This window comes from Columba livia, chromosome 13 (genome assembly GCF_036013475.1).
Source record: "Columba livia isolate bColLiv1 breed racing homer chromosome 13, bColLiv1.pat.W.v2, whole genome shotgun sequence".
In the NCBI taxonomy this organism is placed as follows: Eukaryota; Metazoa; Chordata; class Aves; order Columbiformes; family Columbidae; genus Columba; species Columba livia.
The window spans coordinates 44,119-63,476 of record NC_088614.1 but is presented as its reverse complement, the minus strand read 5'-3'; the positions used below and the strand labels follow the sequence as shown (position 1 = coordinate 63,476).

Sequence of the window (19,358 nt, the reverse complement as noted above, 5' to 3'; positions counted from 1 at the left end):
GTGACAGAACACTTGTGATCTCACTTAGGCGTTCCTGCTCCAGCAGGGGGATTGGACTAGATGATCTTTTGAGGTCCCTTCCAATCCCAAACATACTGTAATACTGTGATACTGTAACACCCCGCTCTAACTCATACATGCAGAAATAGGTCTGCTCTTCTCCAGGGATGCCATCCTGGGGATGGCCCTGAGGTGGCGGTGCTGCTCTGCCATGCAGTTGTGCCCAAAAGTCACAGAGAGACAGTCCCAGTTATACCCCTGCCCATCATGCACCGTTTCAATTGGCACTGGGCCCATTCCCGAACACAGCCCCCATGTCGTCCTGCCCTGAGCCCAGGCAGAAACCCAGCACAGCAGAAGGCTCATAGGGGCTATTTCTTAAGTCTGTTCCTTACCTTCACTTTTGAAGAAGAGCCCAACCTGTAGACACAATAACTGAATTAATCCATTTTATTGCAAATATGTGACACAGGAGACCATCTGTAACATCATCCAAGAAAAAAAAACAGAGGACCTGGTTCAGACAAGGGTGGGTTCATGCTTCTGGGAAACTGCAGTGGATGGAGACAATCCTGGACAAAAAGTAGTATCACATGTAAAATTTCAACAGCACAGGAAGTTCAAAAATGAATTGGAAATCATTTCTGAAAAGACACAAACAGCTTATACGTGCTGAGAAAAAAAATATTGAATAAACTTCCTCAGTGTACCGTTGAGCTTCTGGTTCCTCATGCTGTAGATGAAGGGATTCACTGCTGGAGGCACCACTGAATACAGAACAGACACCACCAGGTCCAGGGATGGGGAAGAGATGGAGGAAGGCTTCAGGTAGGCAAACATGGTAGTGATGATGAAAAGAGAGACCACGGCCAGGTGAGGGAGGCAGGTGGAAAAGACTTTGTGCCGTCCCTGCTCAGATGGGATCCTCAGCACGACCCTGAAGATCTGCACATAGGACACCACAATGAACACAAAACACATAAAAGCTACACAGGCACAGAACCCAAGAAGCCAAAGTTCCCTGAGGTAGGAGTGTGAGCAGGAGAGCTTGAGGATCTGGGGTATTTCACAGAAGAACTGGTCCAGGGCATTGCCCTTGCACAGGGGCAGTGAAAATGTATTGGCCATGTGCAGCAGAGCATGGAGAAACCCAGTGGCCCAGGCAGCTGCTGCCATGTGGACACAAGCTCTGCTGCCCAGGAGGGTCCCGTAGTGCAGGGGTTTGCAGATGGCAACGTAGCGGTCATAGGACATGACTGTGAGCATAGAATACTCTGCTACTATCAAAAAGGAAAACGAAAAGAGCTGTGCAGCACATCCTGAGTATGAGATGGCCCTGGTGTCCCAGAAGGAATTGGCCATGGATTTGGGGACAGTGGTGGAGATGGAGCCCTGGTCGAGGACGGCGAGGTTGAGCAGGAAGAAGTACGTGGGGGTGTGGAGGTGCTGATCCCAGGCTATGGTGGTGATGATGAGGCTGTTGCCCAGGAGGGCAGCCAGGTAGATGCCCAGGAAGAGCCAGAAGTGCAGGAGCTGCAGCTCCCGAGTGTCTGCGAATGCCAGGAGGAGGAACTGGGTGATGGAGCTGCTGTTGGGCATCTGCTACCTCTCGGCATGGGGCATCGTCACAGGAGCAAAAGACAGTGACAAGTTATGGGAGACATCTCTGAGTAAAATCAAAGCCATTTCTCTTACACTCTCCCCTGCTCCACACCCTTGTTCTTTTTCAGACCTTCCTCCAGCTCTGTGTCTGAGCCCTGGGTGGTGTTGAAGCGAAATAAGGACTCAGCAAAACAAGTCGATTCAATGTGAATCACGCTAAAGCCATTTATTACTGAAACAAGTCTCCTTATATATGCAACTATATTATAATCACGCGTCCACGCTTCAAGCATGGGTTCGCTAAATGAGTATCATGGGCTGTCCATGCACTGGAGTCTCACTGATGATACGTCCGATGATTTATGCCACGCCAGGACCTTGCTGATTGTGGAACGCCCCTCTTTCTCACAGCAGATTCTGATCTCAGTTTCTCAAAGAGGCCTTGAGATTCCTTTGAGCCTGACTAATTCAGCAACAAATCTTTATCTATCAAAACGCCTCCACACTTCCCCCTTTCTGTTCTTGAATTAGTCAGGCCCCTTTAACCGCACGGTGCATAATTTTTGAAATATACTGCAACACAGAACACGTGATTAACAACATAATTACAATTACATATAATGCAATTAAACCTTACTTAATAAGATCAAACAACTACCTGCCTATTCTTAAAACCTTAATTCTATTATGACAACCTTATTAACACACTATTTTAATAGATTCAAAATAACCAGACAAGTTAATACAATATTTTCTCTTAAATTCCTAAAAGATTTATAACTGCGCAGTTTATAGAGTAACATACTTAATACCATCAGCATATATTAATAATTGAATTAATATCTTGAAAGTTATCTTAACCTATTTAAAAGATCAATAGCTTAACCTTAATATCCCTTCTAAAAATTTATCAGTTGCTAAACTTAGATTACTATGGTAGGGATATCTCATAATTTTACCTTATCTATGCATTGACTATCTAATCATAATATCACCCTTTTGGATCTCCTGCTGATTGTTCAAATTGCCATTCTCCACAGAAGGTACACCACCTGCTTGCTAATAGGCTTCTAGACCACCAGGTCTGATTGGGATCCATGGTTTACATCTGAAACAGTCCTTACAACTTATCTCCCTCCTGTCCATCTGCAACCGTTGAATCTTTGTTGAATCCACTTCAATCCTTGGCCTGTAATGACACAAACATAACCTTTTCCCCAGGTTATCAATTGATGAGGCCTTTTTCATTGACTAGTGATTTGACCATAACTAATGTAGGTTATTTCTGATTTAGCATGGTTTTGGGTCATACTTGCAAAGTATTTCATCACATACAATGCTTTTGACAATTGGTTTTGTGGAGTTTTCCCTACTTCCTCCCTTTTTTTTATAAAAACAAACAAACAAACAAACCAAAAAAGTTCAGAACCAGATACATACGTTGGATCTTGACTACGTACTCAAAATCACAAATCAAATTTAGACGTTCCTCCTTAAAAAGCTCTAAGTAATGTAAAGCTGTGCCAAGTTCTGCTAATTGGGTTGAACCTTCAATAATTTTTACAGAATGATGCCAATTGTTATCTTCACACCAAACCACTACAGCTTTATGAGACTTCCCAGAACCAGCAACAAAAACTTTGCAAGTATGTAAGATCAGACCAAATACAAGCATGGCCTATGACCTGGTGTTAAAGACTTGCAGGTTCTGCAGCAATTTACATTTATGTATGCCAAAAGCTGTGCTGTTAAGAAAACCAGCTAGTGCAATTTACAAAGACATAGATTACCAAGAAAAAAAAATCAGAATTCAATTTCACAAATGGTACATATATGACAAAAGGATCATGGCCTATTAAGACTTAAATTCATTCCCTGCATTTTCTTGATTATAGTGACAATTGGTATATCAGTCTGTTAGCATTCTCATCATACTGTCCCACAATAGCCACAGGTTGTTTCATAGACAAATCTGCAAGTCCAATCGAATGCAGTCAGCCTGTAAGGTTGTAATAAATTAATTCCTCAAAGTTTCTAACTCCATTTTGTCTGTCATATTTATTGGATATTGTTTTCCCTTACCGGATTGAAGTCCTGTTTCAGATTTCTCAGTGTAGTATTTGCTTTATCGAAACATTGGCTGTTAGTACTAGTGGAAATACAGCACTGAAATTTCCTTGGAGATTTCTCACTTGCAGCAAGCAGATCTGCACCATCCCAGCAGCTTCTTGTAGGCCATGCAACTAAACAGATTTCTCAGAAAATGTTATTTGAGCTTACAGTTTACTTATCAAATCTTAACCTAAAAGAGGTACAGGACTTTCTGGCAACTATAAGAATTCATGTATTAAAACTTTGTTCCAAATTTGGCATTCTATTGGTCTCAAAAAACAGCCTTTCTTTTGTTCTCTCCCATGACCTCAAAAACTAGCATGGTGAATTTACTAAGAAGTCTCTTACAACTAATTACCACAGAATAAGTCTATCAACAAATTTTTGGTTTAATTGTCCAGTTTCATTAGAACTACAAGTCTGCTCAGGATGCCTTTAAACTTCACCCTCAGACTGCTCCATTCAGTATTACACCGCTGCAGTGGGGGGGGAGAGAGAACCCCCCTTTCACTGCTTTAAAAGCGGGCAGCCAGGTTTTTCCATTTGTTTTTTTCTTTCTCTTCTTGCTGCAGTTTTAGATAAAACCAAGGTCACGCAGCTGGCATAATGGCTGGTACGAAGTGGGAGGCTCTGGGAAACTTCTCAGTTACAATGAGCTGCACACAGGCCTGGGATATTTTGCTCTTTTGTTTCTTTTGTTTTCCCATTTCATTCCAACCATAATACACTCTATATGCAATTTCAAGTAGCTCAGCAATAGTTACATTCCTTAGCTCCATTTACCTTTTACAATTTACAGATGTCAAAAACCAGTATAATAAACATAAATCCATTATTCTATTTTCCTAGATCCAAATCAGTTAATATTCTAGCAACTGTTAAATATGACCTCTTCCAAATTCACATCTATCATAGCATTTAGGTGTTTTGTTGTTGTTTTTTTTTTTTTGGTTGTTGTTTTTGTTGTTTGTTTGTTTTTTTTGTTTTTTTTTTGTTTTTTTGTTTTTTTTTAAAGCAGAGTTTAACAGTTTAAATGCTTTTCTGGTCTCAAAATTACTAGATAACAATATAAGCAATTACTCTAATGTGTAAGGATGCATCCTAAGGGGGAGCAAGGTGGAATTTTAGCAGTGGAACCGGTTCCCATTTTGTAACTATCTCCCCAAACAAGATTCTTTTGGTACCAAATATAAATACGCAAACTAAAATACTGAGCTCAGATATGAAAACCAAACACCAAGCTCAAATATGCAGATGGATCACAGTTACACTAAGTCAATATCTCCATTTTTGCATTGCACCTTTGAGCCGCTTACTGCTCAGCCAGGTGGAGATACCTCTGGGTCTCCCTGACAAAATAGGTCAGTGAGCACTGGAGCCCCATTGGCACCCGCCCCCCACCCCCCGCCACAGCGAGCTGGACTGGGCAGGGCTTGCTTTTTTTTTTTTTGATTTTTAGTGTCTCTTCTAACGAAGCTGGGAAATTAAACCTTTTTTTTTAATAGACTTATTCTGTGGTAACTGGTTGTAAGAGACTTCTTAGTAAATTCACCATGATAGTTTTTGAGGTCATGGAAGAGAATGAAAGAAAGGCCACTTTTTGAGATCAATAGAATGCCAAATTTGGAACAAAGTTTTACCATAAGAATTCTTGTAGTTGCCAGAAAGCCCTCTACCTCTCTTGGGTCAAGATTTATTAATTAAATTGTAAGCTCCAATAACGTTTTCTGAGAATTCTGTTTAGTTGCATGTCCCACAAGAAGCTGCTTGAATGGTGCAGATCTGCTTGTGCAAGTAAGAAACCTCCAAGGAAATTCTGAATGCTGTATTTCCACCAGTATTAACAGACAATGCCTCGATGAAGCAAACGCTACACTGATAGAACTGAAACAGGACTTCAATCCGGTAAGGGAAAACAATATCCAATAAATATGACAACAAAAATGGAGTTAGAGACTTTGAGGAATCAATTCATGACAACCTTACAGGCTGATTGCATTCGATTGGACTTGCCGATTTGTCTGTTTATAGCTACAACATAGAAACAACCTGTGGCTATTGTGGGACAGTATGATGAGAATGCTAATACCAATTGTTACTCTGATCAAGAAATGCAGGGAATGAAGTTAAGTCTCAATAGGCCATGATCCTTTTGTCGTATATGTACCATTTGTGAAATTTAATTTTGATTTTTTTATTTGCAATCTCTGTCTTTGTAAATTGCACTAAGCTGATTTTCTTACCAGCACAGCTTTTGGCATGCATAAACATAAAATGGAAATTGCTGCAGAACCTGCAAGTCTTCAACATCAGGTCACAGACCATACGTGTATCTGGTCTGATCCTACACACTTGCACAGTTTTGTTGGTGGTTCTGGGCAGTCTCATAAAGCTGTAGTGGTTTGGCGTGAAGATAATGATTGGCATTATTCTGTAAAAATTATTGAAGATTCAACCCAATGATCAGAACTTGGCGCAGCTTTACATTATTAGAGCTTTTTAAGGAGGAACCTCTAAATTTGGTTTGTGATTCCGAGTACGTACTCAAGGTCCAATGCACGGATCTGATTCTGAACTGTTTCTTTGGTTTTGTTTTTTCTTCATTTTTAAACAAAAAGGGGGGAAAAGTAGGGAAAACACCACAAAACCAGTTGTCAAAAACGTTGTATGTGATGAATCACTTATATCTAAGTGGTGCAGCCCAAATTTGCCCTGTGATGAAACACTTTGCAAGTGTGACCCAAAAGCATGCTAAATCAGAAAGAACCTACATTAGCTATGGTCAAATAACTAGTCAATGGTCAATGGAAAAGGCCACATCCATTGATAACCTGGGGGAGAGGCTCTGCTTGTGTCTTTACAGATCAAGGGTCGCAATGGTTGCTGGCACGAAACGTGAAACCTGTGTGATCTTCCTGACAATGATTGCTGCAGCTGCTGCGGTTTGAATGCCTGCACAGACAAGATTAACATGTGTGTTACTTCAGCCAACATGACTGACCAGGACTCCATATGCCTGGGTATGGCGTCTCCGGAAAACCCGTTCCACACGTGCTTGGTTGGCATCTCCCTTGATGACTACAGCAGCATCACACAACTGTTTCAAAATAGCGGTTGGTGCAGAGGCATTGCAACGAACTGTAATAATACCAACACGACACTTTGAATTAATTGCCTCCTGGAAGCAGATATCGAACCACAGGAACTGGAACTGCTGGCATCTGTGCCCATGGACGCTTGTATCAACCTGGTTTGTGAAAAGTGTCAGAACAATATAAGAGAACATGAATGGATAAACTGCAAAATGTTAATGCTGCCCTTGGTGACTATAGAAATGAAACTCGATGGTGTAACGCCTCGCAGAAGAGTCCAAGGGGTGTCATTGATAATGTGGGACAGCGACCCCAAAACCTCCTGCATGGTGTGTTCTTGATCTGTGGAGACAGAGCCTGGCCAGGAATTCCTTCTAATGCTGTTGGAGGACTGTGTATTTTGGGACAACTAACTCTCTTAATGCCCAATGTATCCATGATAGTAGATCACAGAAGAGCAAGACGAGAAAAACACTTTTTGCATGTATATGAGTCAATATGTGATGATAATGTAGATTTTTGAGGATCAGGGTTAAGGGTTTTAGGGTCTCTTGTACCTGGTGTTGGCACAGCGAAAGCTTTAAATACTTTAGAAAAATTAGGATGTTGGCCAGGTAAGCAAACTAACAGAACTTCTAAGGCTTTAAGTGGACTTTTGTTAGATGTAGATTCTGTAAGACATGCTACACTGCAGAATAGAGCCGCAATAGACTTTTTGTTATTTGCTCAAGGGCACGTCTGTGAAGATTTTGGTGGTATGTGCTGTATGGACTTGTCAGATCATTCTGAGTCAATTCATAAAAGTATACAATTGTTGAAAGAGGGGGTACAAAAGTTACAAGTTGATGATGGGTGGGATTGGTTAAATAAATTGTTCAGTGGCTGGGGGCTTTCAGGATGGTGGTTATCAGTAGTGAAAACGGCACTGATTGTCTTGATGATTGCTGTGGTTGTGTTGCTAGTGTTGCCGTGCATGATTTCTCTGCTGCAAAGGGCCCTGCAGTGGACAATGAAAGCATTTTTTTTACCACAAATACAAAAAGGGGGAATTGTGGGACTACGGTGGGTCCGTGGATTCCCTGACGCATGGGAACAGAAATCAGCCTTGAAGATATTAAGGCCCACCCATGAGAAAATGGGAGTAAAGGAGTGTCCGGAGGTGTTAAGGATGTACCTGTGAGAGAGAAGGGAGTAGAAGAGTAACACTGATGAGCGCAAAAATAGCCAATGAGATGTTACTGCTGTAACTTGTAACCAATAGTGAAGAGACACATGAATTGGTAAAACTGTATAAAAATGCACTTGTGGCAATAAATGGCATCTACTACTTTCATCCTGGAAGAACTTGGTCCGTGTCGTTTGTCCGTCTCAACCGCGACAGTCACAACAACCCCAGGCAGCGCTACAGGCTCGGGGAAGACGGGCTGAAAAATTGCCTGGTGGAGAGGGGTCTGGGGGTGTTGATCGACAGCAGGTGAACATGAGCCAGCGTGTGCCCAGGTGGCCAAAAAGGCCACCAGTGTCCTGGCTTGTATCATGAATAGTGTGGCCAACAGGACTAGAGAAGAGATTGTGCCACTGTTCTCAGCGCTGGTGAGGCCGCAGCTTAAATCCTGTGTTTAGTGTTGGGCCCCTCATCATAAGAAGGACATCGAGGCACTAGAGAGAGTGCAGAGGAGGCAACGGAGCTGCTGAGGGCCTGGAGCACAAGTGTGATGAGGAGCAGGTGAGGGAAATGGTGGGTTCAGCGTGGAGAACAGGAGGCTGAGGGGAGACCTTATTGCTGTCCACAACTAACAGAAAGGAGCTTGGAGCATGGAGGGTGTTGGTCTTTTCTCCCAAGTAGCAAGTGATAGGACAAGAGGAAATGGCCCCAAGTTATGCCAGGGGAGGTTTAGATTGGATTTTAGGAAAACAATTCCTCCTGGAAAGGGATGTCAGATGCCCAGGGCAGTGGTGGAGTCGCCATCCCTGGAGGGGTTTAAAAGGCATTGAGACGAGGTTCTTAGGGACATGGTTTAGTGCTAGATTTAGGTTGTGGCTGGACTCAATGCTCCTGACGGTCTCTTCCAACTGAAATGATTCTATGATTCTACGGTATCAACTGGAAAATTCTTCTATTGCATCTTCTAAGTGCTCTTCACACACCTGCCTCTTTACCTACAGTCCTGAAACTTATCTAATTAGGTGCACAAGTCTTGAACACCAGATGTAAATGACGAAAGCGCATTCTGTCAGTCTGGTGGCTCTGTCAGTCTGGTCTGATACCCGTCAGTCCCAGGCAAACACCTCAGGTATGCGGGAGCCCCTCGAGGTTTGCACTGGGTGCTTATAGTGAGACCATGGAGCTCAGTGCGAAAATCTGAGCACTCCCCTCAAAACTTAAAAAAAACCCCAACCCAACAACAACAACGACGACAACAAGAACAAAAAACCCCACACTCTCTTTTTCATCAGATTAAATTATTCAGTATTTCCGATAAAATATCTGTGGAAATTCTATCCTGCCAAAATATGAATTTTCAGAAAGTGTTTGAACAATGGGAGATGAAACGTTGACCTTTCCCTGTGCTTGCAGTGCCAGAACTCTGTCTATCACTACGTGTATTTAATCCCCTGAACATCCAGGTGTTTCTACCTGTCCTTACTCAACCCACCATGTCTGAACTCATCTCTTCAGAAGCCTGTCTGGACATTTGCACTCTCCATTGCTCCCCAGAGGTTCTTCACCTCTCACTCTTTGCGTGACCCCTGTGGGTCCCTTCCAGCTCAGGACATTCTCTGATTCTTCCTCACTGTATGCCCTGTCCAGCTGCTGCCCCTTCTTTCCTCTCTCTCTTGCTTTATTTTTCCTTTCTCCATCTCTTTGTCCTGCTGCCCACCACAGTTGTTTTATTGCTTCAGTTCTGTCCTGCCCCCTGTTTCACAGTTTCACAGTTTCACACAGTATGTTTGGGATTGGAAGGGACCTCAAAAGATCATCTAGTCCAATCCCCCTGCTGGAGCAGGAATGCCTAGGTGAGGTCGCACAGGAACATGTCCAGGCAGGTATCTAGGATGCTGTGTCTAGGATTCGGTATCGGGGATCCTGTATCTGGGATGCTGTATCTAGCATGCTGTATCTAGTATGTTGCATCTGTGATGCTGTATCTAGGATGTTGTATTTTGGATGCTATATCTAGGATGGTGTACCTGGGATGCTGTATCTGGGATGCTGTATCTGGGATGCTGTATCTAGGATGCTGTATCTGGGATGCTGTATCTAGGATCCTGTATCTAGGATCCTGTATCTAGGATGCTGTGTCTAGGATGCTGTGTCTAGGATGCTGTATCTTGGATGCTGTGTCTAGGATACTATATCTGGGATGCTGTATCCGGGATGCTGTATCCGGGATGCTGTATTCGGGATGCTGTATCTAGGATGCTGTATTTAAGATGCTGTATATAGGATGCTGTATCCGGGACGCTGTATTCAGGATGCTGTATCTGGGATGCTGTATCTAGGATGCTGTATCTTGGATGCTGTATCAAGGATGGTGTATCTGCGATGCTGTATCTGGGATGCTGTATCTGGGGTGCTGTATCTGGGGTGCTCTATCTGGGATGCTGTATCTCAGAATCTGTATCTGGGATGCTGTATCTAAGATGGTTTATCTAGGTTATCTGTATAAATACGTGTACCCTGGACCAATGAAGTCAACTATGCTCTATCACTCACATTGAGTTGTCGCAGCTTGTCCCTCTGCCACTCGCAAGCTTTGGTTTGGAAGACATCAGATTTGGAACGTTAAGGAAGCTGTAACTACCTTGGTGTTTCCTTCTCCCTGCAGTCGGATTTCTGGTTCTGTCTGTCGAGTTGTGCTCCTCTCCCGCACCAGGTGCTGATCGTGGGGCTCAGGGTGAGGGGGGGCAGGGAGGGCGGGGGAGTCCGTGGGCTTCAGTAAGTTTTGTTTGGGGTTTTTCAATCGCCTCTGTTGACACGTCGTATAAAAACTGATTGCTGCAGGGCTAATGAATGAACAGGAGGATGAGCAACAGACTGCAGAAATTGTTTGGCTTTTGGTTTATTGAAAAATTATGATTTAACTCAAAAAGCAATAAGATCTTGCAGTGGTCTTCTAATACCTAGTGACAGCTTTTTAATGTACTGGTTTGGAACTTTGAGATGATTTTTGATATGAAGTGGCTCTTCCATTGTGGAATAGTGCAGGAGTAAACTCTTGCATTTCAGCATTCCTGGCAGATCTGCAGCTTGATAAAGACCTCAGGCTGTTCGGTTTAATCAGACTTTTGTAGATCCCACCTTCACTGTTCAAAGCATCGACTGCCAATGTGTTTTCTGATGTTGTCACTTCTTTATGAACAAAGACGGCAGAGGCAGCAGCTCTACTGGTGGTGTCTGTTTTATTGAAACATGGATATCTACAGGAACTTAAAATCGAAAGCTTAGAAAGCTGTGGTCGGTGGTATATCTTTGTAACGTTTGTAGATTCTTCTGCAGATATTCTTATGCCAACGAGCACGGAACGTTTGTGAGTGTGACCTGCTGTGCAGTTCAAAGGAAGAGAGATGTGTGAGCTGCAGCAGCAGGAAGGCTGCAGCGTGTAAGCCGGGGTGCAAACGGCACGAAACGGGCTGCAGCGGCGGAGCCCTCGGTCCCGGGCCGTCCCGGGCTGCAGCGGCGGAGCCCTCGGTCTCGGGCCGTCCCGGGCAGGCGGCGGAGCCCTCGGTCCCGGGCCGTCCCGGGCAGGCGCAGCCCGAGCGCTCCCGGCCCCGCTGCCGCTGACCCGCCGGGGCCGGGGCCGCGCTGCGGGCGGACAGCCCCGCTCTGCGGCCGCCGGCGGCTCCGGGCCGGGAGGGGGGGCGGGGCCCGGTGGCGGGCGCGGACGGGATTGGCTCCTGCGCGGGATGGGCGGGGCCACGCTGCAGAAGCGATGAGCGAGGGGCGGGCGGACAGCGGGGAGACTGGACGGGGCCGCCCCGGTCCCGGCTGAGGGGGGAGGCTGGAGGGGGAGGGACGGGCTGGGTTCGGCAGGAGGAAGGCGAGGGGCAGCCAGCCGCAAGAGGCGCCATGAGGCGCGACCCAGCCATGGGTGGCAATGTCTACAGAAAGAAAAACATGCTCACTGTGAGCAATCCAAATTCTTCTTAAAATTGCTGTATTAGTCTAGAGGAATTTGTCAGGCAGAAACTTTCATTTTACAGTAAAACCCAGTCTAATTACTGAGAGAATTATTTTAATGAAACATATCTGAAAAGTCTTAGTGAGATATGGTGAAAAGTATTTCCAGATGAGAAAGGTTACATTTAATGCAGATTCACTCATACATGTTTTTCAGTTCTAATTTAATCCAATGTTCTATTAGGTAATTATTTGAAATATACAGCATACAGCTTTATGACCTCTGCTATCTTTCAGGAGCACAGGTTTCATTATAAAGCATCTAAACAAGGATGTGGTGATGTTCCTGGAGCGAGCAAGGAAATGTGATTTTGTGGGTTTAATGCAATCATCCTGCGTTACTCCAGAGAGAGGGCACACTCACCCTTGGGAGACTCTGTGGTACCTGGGGTGACACACGGACATAGCCATTCATGGAAATGAGGGCTGATTCTTTAAGAACAGCTTGGCACATACTGTTTATGGGCTTGGGGAAATAGTTTAGAGAAGTGGATTAAATTTGTCTTCAGCTTTTCAGTGTTGAAAACCCAGCCTATTGAAGCATCAGAAAAAGAGAGCTCAGCTCTATAAACCAAATGTAAGTCTCCTGAAGGAAAGTACAGCAGTTTGCTTTAGAGATGTTATTGAGGTCCCTAGATCATGCTTCTAGAAATCTGTTAATTTTTAATCTGATGAATTTATGTATGTCTCTATTACTAAATCCCAAACTCTATTGTACAAGTACTTATAAAAACGTGTTTTATTTTTTTTTTTTTAAATTCTCAGCTAGAATTATGCTGCTCTTAATACCAGAGTTATTAAGATGCTCTCAGAAGACTACATCATTAATTAGGAGACCTAAAGGGTAACTAACAAGTCCTTTGGAAGACTACTTCCAGTTACTGTATGGATCCTATCTATCCAGATAAAGATATATGTTTGCAGCCCTACCAAGACTGGCTAATTTTTTTATATCTTTGCATATTCTCTAGCATTGGTCACTATTTTATGTTGTAACCTGTGCTGATAGAAGGTGATGTTAATATCATAATAAGGTTCTGTACCATTTGACAGGGATGTGAGAACCACAGCCTTCTTACGTAGTTTTATTTTTAAGGGATGACTGTAAAACTATAGATGGCTTTTTACCTTACATCTTGGCAGTGCATCCTCAAGTCCTTCTGTGGCTCTCAAGCGATGACCAGAAGCCCGTCCCTTCCCCAGCTGCCAACCCCAGATGTTTGTTGCACTCATGTCGCGACTCATGGGCCGGGCCGAGAAAGGGGCGAGGGGGAAACACGCGGGCGGCTGTGAGGGAAGGGAGCCCCGGGCCGAGCGCTGCGCGGGGCTCGGGCGGGGCCGTGGGGCGGAGGGGGGAGCCCGTGGTGCCACAGGGCAGAGGGAGGAAAGCGAGCGGGAGGGGGCAGCGCCGGGTCGGGAGCGGCGCAGGCGGGGCCGGGGCCGCCGTGGGGGCGCCAGGGGGCGCGAGGGGCGGGGGCGGCGCTGCCGCGGGGAGGGGCCGGGAACGGGGGGAGCGGCGGGAGCGGCGGAGGAGCCTGAGGGCGGGACGGCGCGGAAGGAGCTTGGGCGGGAAAGGCTGAGGGAGCTCAGGGAGGGGTGACATCGGGGAGGCTTTGGCGGGAAAGGCTGAGGGAGCTCAGGGAGGGGGGGACATCGGGGAGGCTTTGGCGGGAAAGGCTGAGGGACCTCAGGGAGGGGTGACATCGGGGAGGCTTTGGCGGGAAAGGCTGAGGGACCTCAGGGAGGAGGTGACATCGGGGAGGCTTTGGCGGGAAAGGCTGAGGGACCTCAGGGAGGAGATGGCGTCGGGGAGGCTGCAGTGGGCAATGCTGAGGTAGCTCAGGACGGGATGGCAGTCAGGTGTGGTTTCAAAGGGAAATGCTGAGGTACCTTGAGGAATGGACCCTGGGCTGGGAACTATGAACACATCAGATTGGTTCAGAGAGTGTTCATGACAGAAATTTGTGCAGTGAAGGATTCCAGCAAAGAGAGGGAGAAGAGCCAAACTTAGATCAGGCCTCCTAGGACGCCTGCAGGTTTGGGGACAGGGATGACGAGGTTGTTAATCCGGTCCTAACTGTTTCTTTCTCTGTCCCTCTCTTGCAGCACCTGACTGAATGGAGGAGCAAGTGGACGGGAAGTTCCTGCGCCACACACAGATCACATTTATTACTCTCGCCCTCAGAGACCCGGAGATCCAAACCGTTCGCATGGTGCCTTGAAGCAGCCTGTGCTCATGCGCTTCTCCCAGGGAGAAGGCGGAATGGCAGTGACTGGCCACGTTAAGCCACAGGGTGCACACTCTGCAGCTGTCAAGCCCAGCTCTGCGTCAGCTCACACCTGCGATTTTGCGCCGCACACGCGGATTTGAGTTGTCGCTGGTTGTTGCAGCATTTGGCTTTGGTGAGGACAGCGTGTGTTTGTCAGCAGCTGGTGTAGGTGGAATCTTGAGGAGAAAGCGATATTTCCGTGCCAGAACTGGTTGGTGTTTGCATGGTATTGTGGCGGTTGTTCCCGCAGGCGATCAGTGCTGGAGTATTATTGCAGGATGAGGGGATTTTGGAGCTTGTCTGTGAGATGCACCAGAGGCAGCAGGTGAAAGCGAAAGGCTGAGATTTGGAGAGTTTGTGGGTGGGTTTTGGGTGGTTGTCAGTTGAAGAGTTGGCTGATTGCAGGTGAGGTGTAGGGCAGAGGGTGAAGCTGACTTTGCCTGGGCGGCGCAACTGGCTGGGTGTGCAGAGCTGAGGAGAGCGGGCTGCTGCGGGTGACCCTAAAGCTGGAGAACCGGCCGGCAGCTCCAGAGGCTCCTGCTGCCGAGCAGGGCCGTGCAGGCCAGTGCCCTGGGGCACAGCGATGTGACCCTCTGCAAGTACCAAAGAGCAGGTGAGGACCGTGGGCATTTGTAGTGAGCTGTGACATCTCTAACCCGTGACATTGGGGTCCAGCAAGTACCAAAGAGCAGGTGAGGACCGTGGGCATTTGTAGTGAGCTGTGACATCTCTAACCCGTGACATTGGGGTCCAGCCTGAGCAGGGCACAGGCAGCAAGCTGACAAACTTGGGATTAAACCATCAAGGAAAGCCATCAATATAGTGGGGGTAACGCTTGTAGCAGAGAGGTGTCCTTTAGCTCGAACCCACCTTTTGCTGCCTGGGGAAAAGCGGACAATGGCTGTGGAAGTTGCCCTGAGTCCTTATAAGGCAAATATATTGGGATTCGATATTTTGGCAGGTAGACGGTGGTGCTTACCTAATGGGGAGATTTGGAGCTTTGGGAGTCACAGAGCAGAGGTAGCCCGCATTAGAATATTGCCGTTTACCTCTGCACCCTTGCAGCTCGAAGGAACCACTGACATTAGGATTTTGCAACTTGCTCCTGCTCTACCCACATCTACAATAACCTGTACTCCCCAATACCCCCTGCCAAATGCAGCAAAACGGGGGATTATGGAGGTTATTAATGATCTTGAAGAAAGACAAATAATTAGTCGCACCTATTCTCCCTATAATTCTCCAGTTTGGCCCGTTTGCAAGCCTGATGGGCGATGGCGCCTAACTATTGATTATAGAAAACTGAATAATAACACAACACCACTAACAGCTGCTGTCCAAAACATAGCCTCGGTGGTGACTGCAATACAAGCAGCAGCCCACCCATGGATGGCTGCTTTAGATGTTAAAGATATGTTCTTCATGATTCCCCTAAGGGAAGAAGACAAGGCACAATTTGCTTTTACCTGGGAAGGGAAGCAATACACTTTCAATCGGCTGCCTCAGGGGTACAAACACTCCCCTACTATTGCCCACAATGCCCTTGCTGCACTCATTGATAATACTGTACAGGTACCCCCAGGCATTTGCATATATCAATATATAGATGACATCTTAGTGGGTGGAGACAATAAGGAACAGGTGGGGCAAGTAGCAGAAACCCTTTGGAATTTATTAACACAGAACGGATTAGATATTCCACCGTCCAAGTGCCAGGGTCCCAGCCAGGAAGTTAAATTCCTAGGGGCTTGGTGGATAGGGGGAGCCATAGCAGTGCCTGATGATGTTCTGGCTACCATAGACAAGGGGCACACCCCAAACAGCAAAGCAGACCTGCAGTGCCTGTTGGGTACGTTAGGGTACTGGAGAAAACATATCCCAGGATTCTCCGTGATTGCCCGTCCCCTGTATGACCTACTCCAAAAAAACAAGAAATGGAACTGGACTTCACAACATACAGAGGCCCTTAATGTTCTAAAGGATGAACTTAAAGCCTATCAGAAATTGGGCCCACTTCATCCACAAGACCCATTAAGAGTGGAATGGGGGTTTGCAGAACATGCCTCCTATTGTGCTATATTCCAAAGGGGGCCAATAGGGCCAGCTAGACCTTTGTTGTTCTCTTCCACCGCATTTAAGGGAGCTGAACAACGATATTCAGAATGGGAGAAGGGACTTCTCTCACTTACCCGAGCGGTTAAGGAGGCAGACAAACTGTGTACGTCACAGGAAGTTATTGTACAAGGCCCTTTCCCTCTGTTGAATTCAATCCTTAAAGGGCTACCACCCCCGAGGGGGTGGCACAAAAAGCAACGGTACGAAAATGGTACGCTTATTTAGAGGGAGTTAGCCAATTGTTACCACTTAAGGAGGGTTCTGTAAAGGTTTCAAAGCTTCAACAACCTGTGAATGCTGATCCGGTCCTGTTGAGCCTGCCTTATAAACCCTCTCCAATTAAAGAGGCACCTAAGCTAACTCAGGACTCAGACACACAAGGAGTCTGGTTCACTGATGCATCAGCCCATTGGATAGGGACAAACTGGCAGTACAAGGCAGCAGCATTGGAGATTGCTACTGGAAAAAGAATAACAGAGGAGGGGGAAGGTAGTGCTCAAGTAGGAGAACTGCATGCTCTCTTATTAGCAGCAGAAGGAGGAGCCTCCACGATTTACACTGATTCCTATGAAACCTATAAGGGTGCAACTGAATGGATTTGCCAATGGGAATCTAATCAGTGGGAAGTAAATCGCACCAGAGTGTGGAGAGCTGAAGACTGGCAAAGACTATTAGAAATAGGCAGGTCATGACCTTTGAGCGTGGGCTGGGTAAAAGGACATGCAAAGGATGGAACCCCCGCTGCCAAATGGAATCAACAAGTTGATTTTCTAGCCCAGATCAGGCTAGCTGAAAGCACACCAGAGGAGTGGGCACGGTTAGCTGAATGGTTACACCTTAAGCGAGGCCATTCTGGAAAGGCAGATCTTTATTACGAATGCCGATCCCGGGGTTGGCCAGTGTCCATGAGAACATGTGAAGCAATTCTTACAGCCTGTCCACAATGCCGGATCAGACTTAAAGTTGATCACCCAAATCAGGCCCCGGCCCTACATATCAGGCAGGGCAAGACTCTCTGGAGCACGTGGCAAGTTGACTATATCGGGCCATTGAAACCCTCTAATGGAAAGAAATACATCCTGGTGGGGGTAGAGGTAGTATCAGGATTATCAATGGCCACTGCTGTCAAAGCGGCCACTGGAGATCAAACCGTGCAAGCACTGTGTGGGTGGTTTGGTGTCCTACCCACTCCTGAGAATATCCAGAGTGATAATGGCACACACTTTTCAGCTGCCGTGGTTCAGGACTGGGCCAAGGGAGAAGGTATTAAGTGGGTGTTTCGTACACCATATTATCCCCAAGCCAATGGGATCGTGGAACGAACCAATGGTTTGATTAAGAAATACGCAGATGTATCACGACACAACTGGGACAAGCGATTAACACAAGCTGTCTTCCTTGTCAATAACCGCTGGGAAATTATGGAAGCCCCAAAATCAGGGCTTTCTGTCCTGAAAAGCCATTGACAGACAGCAACTTGACAATCAACATAGAGGAAGAACAGCCCCCAAAAACACAAGTGGGCCAGCCTGTCATGGTGAAGTTACCGTCTATTGGTATTGTGCCCATGACTCTAGCAAAACCCAGAGGGTTATATGCCTGGGAAGCCCTTGATGAGAATGGGAAAACCCACCGTATTAGTGCTCGGTGGATAGTTCCAGCCTACTAACAATGAAAGCCCGGTTCCAAAGGGACTGAGATCTGTTTTTGTGTTTTCTTGCAGGGCGAAGGAAGATGACAGAGTGGAAGAGAACTACAGATGCGTATGACGGGGTGGAAGAAGATCCACCTAACACCAGCAAGGGATGGAAGAGCATCCAGATGCCTTGGAAACAACACCAACAATGACAGGGTGGCAAAGGATCCAGCTAACACCAGCAAGCCATTCAGAAGGAAGGCAGCCACAGGAATGGAAACACTAACGAACTATGACTGATGCTGGGACTCAATAATTACCTTGGGCAATTGTTGATTGTTGTAATTACTTCAATTCTATTGTTGATTGTTATTAATAACTGTGTTGCAGGGGTAAGTCAACACATGTTATATGGTGATCCACAGTGGACATTAAGGCTCACCGGCAGAAGCGTCCCCTTTTTACTTTGGAGGCAAGAGGTAACTGCTATAACACTCCAGAGTTATGTCAGACCATGACTGTAGTCACAGGGTGGGATTGTGGCAGAATGCAAACCCCCCTCCCTCCTTCAGTATGGCACATCTCCCCCTTTCTCTGCTACTTGAGCTACAGCTTCTTTTGTTTGGCCCAGAGCATCCTGGCTCCTGGGACATTGGGAGAGGGGAGTGCCGAGCCGCTGGGCGCCAGCGGCCAGAGTAAGGCTTCAGGGGCACCCACAGCCAGTGTGGGGGGTGCAGAGAAGCTTCTAGAGTGCCTACAGTCAGATCTGATCAGATAAAAACGGGACTCTCGTTGAGACTCCGCCCCATTTTTGTGTGGGGGTCTCTTGGAGTACGAGCTTAGCCACTGCCGCCAGGAGAGCCCCCCCCCACCCCGGATGGAGACTCCGCTTGCCTTACCGCCACAGATGTAAGTAAAACTTCTCGCAGGATTGTGAGTATACTTATACTTTCCGTGCACATATGCACGTATAACTTTCCGTGCTCCATTTGAGCGCGTATAAATTTACCCTCACCGAATCGCGGGTGTATTTTCCTCCCGTGCACATATGCACGAGTAACTTTCCGTGCACATTTGCACGCGTACTTTATCTCTTTAAAATAATCCCGCACCGTGTTAGGCAAGTGTGTTCTTCTCCGGGACTCGGGGCCAGCTCTGGCATTTTTTTTGAGTGAAGCCACGTGTATGCACGCTGTGGACCACCTGTTGGTTGTATCAGTTGCTGCCCCTCAAATAATTTTCCTCAGCTGATATCCGAACCTTTATTTAAGTCACTTTGGAGTGCTAAAACCCTGTTCCTCGCCGGTCTAATAAAAGTTGTTTTGGACTCTGTTGTCCCTTAAATTAAC

The 19,358-nt window shown here is 46.4% G+C and overlaps 1 protein-coding gene and 1 long non-coding RNA gene across 2 annotated transcripts; one reads left to right on the top strand and one right to left on the bottom strand.

The window, feature by feature from the left end:
- Positions 1–277: 277 nt before the first annotated feature.
- On the bottom strand, positions 278–1,599 carry LOC135575316 (olfactory receptor 1G1-like). The gene is made up of 3 exons (XM_065028534.1): positions 1,189–1,599; positions 711–945; positions 278–327 (listed from the first exon to the last, which is right to left on the bottom strand). The coding sequence occupies exons 1-3, from the start codon at positions 1,597–1,599 to the stop codon at positions 278–280; spliced, it is 696 nt and encodes a 231-aa protein (XP_064884606.1).
- Positions 1,600–13,771: 12,172 nt separating this feature from the next.
- LOC135575326 (uncharacterized) lies at positions 13,772–19,336 on the top strand. The gene is made up of 2 exons (XR_010465855.1): positions 13,772–14,391; positions 18,097–19,336. It is a non-coding gene; the product is annotated as an uncharacterized LOC135575326 (long non-coding RNA).
- Positions 19,337–19,358: the final 22 nt, after the last annotated feature.

Excerpts from the sequence above, each read along its gene's own strand:
- LOC135575316 (XM_065028534.1), bottom strand. The coding sequence starts at position 1,599 with ATGCCCAACAGCAGCTCCATCACCCAGTTCCTCCTCCTGGCATTCGCA. Across the intron at positions 946-1,188 it reads GGACCCTCCTGGGCAGCAGA|ATCTTCAGGGTCGTGCTGAG; the intron begins GCTTGTGTCCAC and ends TCCTATGTGCAG. Across the intron at positions 328-710 it reads GAGGAACCAGAAGCTCAACG|GGCAGGACGACATGGGGGCT; the intron begins GTACACTGAGGA and ends GCCTGGGCTCAG.